Genomic DNA, 8,789 nt, shown 5'->3' on the forward strand with positions numbered 1-8,789 from the left:
ACGGCAACTCGGCGGATCTACTCAAATCTGAGTTGTTTCAACTCAAAACCGTAGTTGAGCCCAATAACCCAAATTTGGTACCTTACCTTTGAAGCCATAAGAAAAAAATACTCAAATTTGGTTTGATTCAATGCAAAATTGAGTTCATTCAACCCAAGCAAGAGAATAATGCATTTACCCAACATTGGTGGGAAAGAGAGAGAATACCGAGAGATTTTGGGTTGAGATAATAATCGATATACCTAATTTTGGGTAAAGTCAACATAATCAGATCGATTCGAATCATTAAAAGTCCACACATTTCTATTTATTTAGAATTGTTCATGTTACGGAATCAAAATCTTCGCCCACCATTCGAAGGTTAAATGTTTTAAAGGCTCAATAATGCAAAGGAATAACACAGAATGATTTATTTTATATGTTTTTTGATGGGTTTTACTTTACTAAGGCCTTAAGTGTGAATAAAAACGGTACATTGATTTGAATTTTTGAATTGGATAAAAAAAAAACTAAAGTTCTTATTGAGGTAAAGGAAATTGAAACAAAAATTCTACTCTTCCTTCAAATAATTTTGTTCTTAAATATTTCCAGATTTGTTATTGAATCCCACAAACAATCAATAGTAGTTTTCTAGAAAATCATTGAACCATAAACAATCTTTCCTGAAAAAAAGTTTCCAATAGTATACTGAGAGATTTCTCGCGAAACATTACTAAAGGACCTATGTACAAATGAGAGGCTCTCTTTGTTTACTTTCTCTTTGATCAATAACTGAGTCACATTAACCTCTTCTGTTGCGTTTTTTGTATGAAACGCTAGTCAAGTGGGCCCAGATAGCCGTAGCGGTAAACGCACAGCTATTCAGCAAGACCAAGCTGAGGGTCGTGGGTTCGAATTCCACCGGTCGAGGATCTTTTCGTGAAGGAAATGTTCTCGACTTCCCAGGGCATAGAGTATCATCGTACCTGCCACACGATATACACATGCAAAAAATGGTCAATTGGCACGGAAAGCTCTCAGTTAATAACTGTGGAAGTGCTCATAAGAACACTAAGCTGAGAAGCAGGCTCTGTCCCAGTTGGGACGTAACACCAGAAAGAAGAAGAAGAAGCTAGTCAAGGAAATTGCCTTTCGATCTGTAGTGAAAAACTTCCCAAAAGCTTTAGTATTCCACTGTTATAATCGAAAGAGAGCGAGAGAGGAGAGAATCTCACATATGTACATAGGTCCTTTAGTAATGTTTCGCGAGATTTCTTAGCGATTTATTTATTATTAAGTTCGTCAAAGTAATCTATCGGTAAATTTGCGATAAATTTCTCTCTATATTACCTGAAACACTTTCCATAATTCTCACTAAAAAATTCTTTACAAATTTCATCAAAATGTTCACATCAAGGTCTATCAGAAATGCATCCTAAGTTCCTGTTAGATATGATCATTCAAGTAAATTCAATTAATTTTCGAACAATCGCGTCAAACTATTTTCAGAAAATTATTCGAGTATTTCCTCTCAAACATTGTCTTTAATTAGGTTGAAAAGTCTGCAACTAGGTATCCCAATTTTTCTTTCAATGTATAATTTATTTTTGGGAGTGCGTCCAACATGTTTTTATAGATTTTGCTAAAAACAAAGACGAGTTCTGCTAAGCACAACTGAAGGATTTTTCTTAGGTACTCCGTTCAATATTTCACAAAAATGTTTTTTTCAGCAAGAATTTTAACCATTAAAAGTTGAATATAGAAAACCAATCTTAATTATTCAATTTTTAGGATAATTCTGCGTAAATATTTAATATTTTCTTTTGATTCTCTCCCCAGAGAATTCTGGAACATCTGAAATTCCTCATGCCAATGCCTACCAGAATTACAATAGCAATTGAGTTAAAAATAAGTCAAGTTCAGGTCAAATCAACAGAAGTTTCGCAAAAAATTCTCCAAGTTCATTCCGACCAGAATTTGTGAAAAGACATTTGGAACTGATTGACCAGATGTTGTTCAGGTAATTTTTCACCAATATATTTCCTTAGGAGTCCTAATTGAATTTTATGTTGATGTTGCTCTAGAAGTTTTTTTCATAGATTTTTTCTGGTATTTTGTCAGGAATAGTTTTATCTATTCAAGTCCACTAATTGAAAAAAAAACTCAATCATATGCGTGGAAAATCTTAACATGTCTATTGAGGAGGAATTAAGCGGAATAATCTAACTGAATTTTAATTAAAATCTGTTAAAACACCTGAAAATGTTTCTAATAATATAAACCTAACATATGCTGTAAGATTTTATATAGAGAACTTTTGGAAAGTATCAGCAGGAATCATTACAAATACTTGTAGATATTCTTGGAGATTTTTTTGGTTTATCCGCGGTATGAATTGCTTAGGAAATTACTCGAAGATTTATTGAAGAATTTTATGGAACATGTTAGAAATCTCAGAACAAACTATGAAAAGAGCTCCAGAGCAGAGAAAAATTCTGGAATAATTAACATGAAGAATTTTTGCAAACGATAGTGAAGAAGTGTTCTAGAAGCAAGTTCTGAAAAGTTCAAGAAGCTCGTGAATATTTGAAAAATCACTTTTAGACCGCCTTGAGATGCATCAAATAAATATTTTGAAAGAATAATAATAAATATCTGAAAATTCTGAGAATAAATTCCCAGTAGACTCTCATAAATTCACAAAAAATATGAAAAAAGGCATGGAATATGTTATGAATAACTTAATGGAATTTGTAAAGCTTGTATCAATGGAAAAGCATTTTGAGAAGGAAGTGTAAGAGGAATGATTTGAATAAAATACTTTGGTAAATCCAACAATATTCAACTCATTAGCATTTGATGTTTCCCCTCATTACATTACAATTACATTTAAATTCATAGATTGGAATCTGTAGTAGGACTTTCGACTGATATCGATCGTAGTGATTGAGAGCTTTTAAGAGATAATAACGTTGAAGATGCCTTCAATTAACTCGTGGGAAAATCTTCGACGAATAACCAGCGAAATTTTTCGTTGGAATGTTCTCAAGTAGAGAGACTAGTTTCATTCACCGTCACTTTTGATTCACTTTGACAGGGGATTTTCTGAAAACAATTGGGCTCATGTTTTGCAACAATTTGTCCCGTGTGTACATCTTACTGCCAAGTCTCAAACGTTTCGATCGGAAAAAGAAAATCCTGAAATTAGGGTGAACCTTCTTCTTCTTATTCGCATTTCATTCCCAACGGGACAGAGCCTGCTTCTCAGCCTAGTGTTCAATGAACACTTCCACAGATATTATCCAAGTAATCATCGGTCGATTCCCCATTCAAGAAGTAGTCGAACACTCATACCGTTTTGATTCATATTACGGACAGTTTCAAATTCCGGACATGCTACTTAGTATGTATTCACACGAAATGTTTCAATTTTTACCATTCAAAAGTTTTAATTTTTGTATGAGTCGTAATGCCTCCTCACCCTCCCCCGTTACGTTATTAGTGGACGGCGCTTTACGACCCCCCTCCCCGAGGTGGACACTGGAGCAGTACACCCAGGTGTTGGATGTGCTAATCGACAAGCTGATCGGTCGAACGCCGGTAACCATCGGAGGAGACTTCAATGCAGTGATGTATTTGAACAAGGGGGTTGCGAACTGGATATAAACAAGCCAGGTTGCTGTCAGGCCTAAATTTTTATCTAAATGATCCGAGTATACCTAGGAGTATGTGGTCATTACTTCGTCACGCTAAAAAATGTTATACTTTCTATGTTACACAAAAACTATTAACTGTTGAATCAGCTGGTTTTTTGTTTACCATGTGCTTTTGACGTTTCGCGATCGAAGTGACATTCGATTACAAAGGGAAATGTAAAGCTCCGATAACACTCGCATGATTTGTTTACTCTTTCATTTCGGTTGCATTCACACTTTTAGTTGTCAGTCCTATCACGAAAAGTCCTCATGGATAGCCTTATTGGTAGCAAAATAAAGGGTGCCCTGCTCATCCGTTTTGGTAGCGACAAACGTCAAACTTCCAATTCATTCGTTTCCCGCATTTTGAAGTGTTCAGACGTAAACAAACACATCTACTGTAAAACTTATTGTTATTATTATTTATCTTTATTAGGGAGATTTTGATAAATAATAATAATAATAAGTTTTACAGTAGATGTGTTTGTTTACGTCTGAACACTTCAAAATGCGGGAAACGAATGAATTGGAAGTTTGACGTTTGTCGCTACCAAAACGGATGAACAGGGCAACCCTTTGATTTTTACTGTAAAACTTGTTTTTTCACTGCTGCCAACATTTTGTACCCTACTATAAATATAAAACGGATGTTAACTGAGAGTTTTCTTTGCCAAAGTTATCCTTTTCGTATTCTTATATCGTGTACGTACGATGATACTCTATGCACAGGGCTAAGGAAGATCCCTATTTTGGGGGGTGAATCTTGAAGGTGCTAAAATGGTGCTTTGCCCTACTTGTCCCGGATGTTTTTAGTTAGATTGTGGTAAGATCATCTATAAAAGTTCCTTGTCGAACTCTTGCAAAGATACTTGGTAGACTATTGTAAAATTTTGCATAGACGAAATAAACACCACTTGTATTATGTTTTGTAAAATCTTTCCTACCTAAAATTTCATAACACAAGCATAATTCACACAAAATTTGAGTTCAAGTCTCAAAACAACAAAAGAAATTGTTTATTGTACTCAAATCAAATGTAATTTGGTTATAATCTCTTTCTGGCGCAAGCATGAGCAGTTAGTAAAATTGAGATATTGCCTATTATACAAAATTCAAGTTTGAGTCTGATTCACTTACCTTAATGAACCAAACAACACTATGGAGTGTGAAGCATTCAATTTAGATCGTATTATGTTTTTGTGTATACTTTTCAATGCTATCTATATGAAGCAACATATTTTTTTCAAATTCGAGTTTCATTTACACATTCTGTGAAATACAGTCAATTCTCCTAAACTCGATATTGAAGGGGCCATAGGGTAAGGGCGGTGTCAAGTTACAGAACTCAAAACTAGTGCAACTGCGATCCTAAGGACCATCAAGGTAGCCATGAAAACCAACTTCTACTATGGTACTCTAACTCGATATCGAGATACGAAATATCGAGTGAGGGAGTGCTGACTGTACTATTCTGAAGCAACGAACGAACGCCTCGTGTATCGGTGACCTATCACCAATGTGCTACTTATGTATTGTATCACATTGATCTATCACCGGCACACACATTTCCACCAAAAACATTCATAATTAGCTGTACGCTCCACTATTATCGCCATATTATCCTCTATTTAGAACGGTAATGGCTCCATAATAGCTGATAATATGGTGGAAGGAATGACCGATAATCTCTTTCTTGCATGTGACACAATGCCACTGAACCAAAAAAGGGATTAAAAGTCACCAAATTCACATAGGTAAGTGTCGTTCCTGTATCACCAAGCACAATTGTTCCAAAAATGACCAAAATTAAAAAAAAAATATTCTGTTGTACCTTCAATTTTAGATTTGTATCTCGTTTTGAGATTTCTGAATATTTAATTGGTTAATATTTTTAGGATAAAAATAACAGAAATAATGTTTTTGCAATTCCGTTAAATATCAGCCTACTTTTTATCAAAAGAATGAACAACATAACAGCTGTCCCACCAACAAAATCAGTACTGAAAAGTGTTACTTTTCAGTACTTCTCACAACGGTGCTGAGAACTAGTGCTTTTCAGTTTTGTTTTGGGAGGTGCCTCCATTGAATTGCTTTGGATTTTCTAATGCATTAGTCAGCTATTTTCTGATTCTACATCCATTGGACGATCCGCTCTTAGATATAATCCACCTATAACGACAATTTTCGTAATGTAATGGTATGCAGTTCATGTCAAAATTCAATTGTTTTCTAGCACTCGTCGTATTTATGCAACTCGACAATCCTGGTAGGATAAAATTACGAGTCGTGCTGACAAAAATCCTAATCTTACATAAAGAATTATTTTGAAATTCGAGAAAAGCGTTGTGTAGGGAATCATTATAAAACTTAAACAATGTTCCATTCGGTGTGATATCATAAAGTAAGGTGCAGGTGAACTATTGTTTTTAAAGAACATACCACTGTGCATCGACATTTAGCTTTCATTCTGAAGGCGCGAGAGTGCCAAAAATTAAAAATGGTTAATTCAAAGATCACATTGTTTCATGTATTGCGTTCTATCGCCTTTACACACCAAGTATCAACTAATGTTCATATTAACCTGAGGGAAAAGTTATAAGTAATAAATGGAACGCACCAATGAAGCGTTTAATTTTTTGGCCAAGAACATTTTCACGCCTTAAATTGGATTAGCTCACTGGCATAAAAACCACCCATCAGCTCTGTCCTGTTTGCAAGTTCGGTTCGGGACGCGCCGGGATCAGTACGCAGTCGAAAACAGAAAGCCTCAGATATTGTAACAGAAAGTGACCGGTGAACATTTGCTGAGTGATAACTATTTTTTTCTTTGCGATGGCGTACTACGGTCCACCACCGAATTTGTGGGGTCATTCCGTGACCAACCTCACTGTTGTGGATAAGGTTCCCCCGGAAATCATGCACCTGGTAGACCCGCACTGGTATCAGTTTCCACCGATGAACCCACTGTGGCACTCGATCATCGGATTTGCCATCTTCATGCTGGGCATGATTTCCACCGTTGGCAATGGAGTTGTGATCTACATCTTCTCCACGGAGAAGTCCTTGCGGACACCATCGAATCTGTTCGTCGTTAACCTAGCGGTATCGGACTTCCTGATGATGGCCACAAACGCGACAACCATGGTGTACAACTGCTGGTTCGAAACGTGGTCGCTGGGATTATTGATGTGTGATCTGTATGCCTTCACCGGGTCCTTGTTCGGATGCTGCTCGATCTGGAGTATGACCATGATCGCCATGGATCGGTACAACGTCATCGTGAAGGGGTTGTCCGGGAAACCGCTGACTAATACGGGAGCAATTGTCAGAATCTGTGTCTGCTGGACGATTGGAATCGTGTGGGGAAGTATGCCTATGCTGGGTTGGAATCGATACGTTCCCGAAGGGAACATGACCGCTTGTGGCACGGACTATCTAACCGACGATTGGTTCAGCAAGTCGTACATCTTGTGCTATTCGTTCTGCGTGTATTACATCCCACTGTTCACCATCATCTACTGTTACGTTTATATTGTGAAGGTAAGTGTAAGTGTCTTCACGAGTTCAAAACTAACAGATTTCGTTTTCTGGAAACAGGCTGTAACAGTGCACGAGAGAACGATGCGCGAGCAAGCGAAACGTATGAACATCCAATCTCTCCGGCAAGGAGACGACGGCAAAGCGGCCGAAATGAAGCTGGCGAAGATCGCCCTGGTCACCATTTCGCTGTGGTTCCTGGCTTGGACGCCGTACACCATCATCAACTACACCGGGGTGTTCAAAATGGCCAGCCTTACACCGCTGGCCACCATCTGGGGTTCGGTGTTTGCCAAGTGTAGTTCGGTGTACAATCCGATCGTGTACGGGATCAGCCATCCGAAGTATCGGGCAGCTCTGGTGCGACGTTTCCCTGCCTTGGGATGCGGTGATGCCTCGGGTGGTGCCGATGCTAAGTCGATGGCTTCGGAAGTATCCGCTGTCAGTGGGGGTGGATCCGCTGGAGCCGGGATGGAGACAACGGCCGCTTGAGGAAGATTTGTGGCATGAACCTAGCTATTTTCATTGAAGCATATCTCAGAAATATAAACTAATCTTTGTAGCAACCAGGAACTTTTGGTTTTTCTTAATTTGGCCTTCCTTAACCGAATGGTTAGAGTCCGTGGGTGGGCGCTTTGCCCCACGAGTTGATTAAAGTTTAGGTCCTTCAATAAGCTTTTTAAGGAAAAATTCAACATATTTTTTGCATGTTATACAAACTATGACAGTTCTTCTTTCTGGCGTTACGTCCCCACTATGACAGTGCACAAGTTGGCTCTCGGCGATAGTTTCAGAAATTTGGTTATTTATCGACCTAAAATTTGACCTTGAAGATCGCACAAAATTGCAACGAAAATAGCGAAAAACGTTTTATACGTTTTTTACTAGAGTTTTCAATCCCGGGAACATTTCCCGGGAAATGAGATTTCCCGGGATTCCCGTTTCCCGGGAAATAATTTTCTGCTTCCCGGGATTCCCGTATTTCCCGAGAAGCTCTACACGCAAACAAATTTTGTTGTATAATCTACCGAATCCATGGTAGAATTTTGAACTGCACCAACGATTTTCAACCGACTACAAAAATCTGTTAACTTTACTATAATCTGGTAAAAATCACTGATCAGTGAAGTAAATGTGACCATGTCCATAGTAGCATTCTCTACAAAGTTTTGTTTTTCAATCCGAGACACCCACCGTGCAACACAGTGTGGTCAAAAGTATACTGCAAAACTTGTCAAATCAAGATTTTTTCTAGTTATTAATACTGCAGCTCTAGTTAAATAAACCGAATATATTTTCTTGTATAGTGATGTTGACTGTGTTTTCGTAGAGTTGACAGATAAATGTAGTCGGTTGAAAATCGTTGGTGCAGTTCTAAATTTTACCATGGATTCAGTAGTTTCTACAATAAAATTCATTTCAGTGTATTTTCATGAAGAATTCTAAAGATCATCTATATTCAAATAAAAACCATCGTTCAATTTACTCTTCATTTATTGAGCTGATTTTCGTAATCGTAATCTTCTCGTTATAGTTATCGAAAAATGCATTTTGAAATATTGGCTGTTGAAAATGGAA

General features: G+C 37.5%; 1 protein-coding gene across 1 annotated transcript; it reads left to right on the forward strand.

Annotated features, from left to right (window-relative positions):
• Positions 1-6,402: 6,402 nt before the first annotated feature.
• On the forward strand, positions 6,403-7,784 carry LOC5569125 (rhodopsin). The gene is made up of 2 exons (XM_001652675.3): positions 6,403-7,214; positions 7,272-7,784. The coding sequence occupies exons 1-2, from the start codon at positions 6,507-6,509 to the stop codon at positions 7,701-7,703; spliced, it is 1,140 nt and encodes a 379-aa protein (XP_001652725.2). The 5' UTR covers positions 6,403-6,506; the 3' UTR covers positions 7,704-7,784.
• The last annotated feature ends 1,005 nt before the right edge of the window (positions 7,785-8,789 follow it).

The sequence above is a fragment of the Aedes aegypti genome, chromosome 1, assembly GCF_002204515.2.
Source record: "Aedes aegypti strain LVP_AGWG chromosome 1, AaegL5.0 Primary Assembly, whole genome shotgun sequence".
Taxonomy (NCBI): domain Eukaryota; kingdom Metazoa; phylum Arthropoda; class Insecta; order Diptera; family Culicidae; genus Aedes; species Aedes aegypti.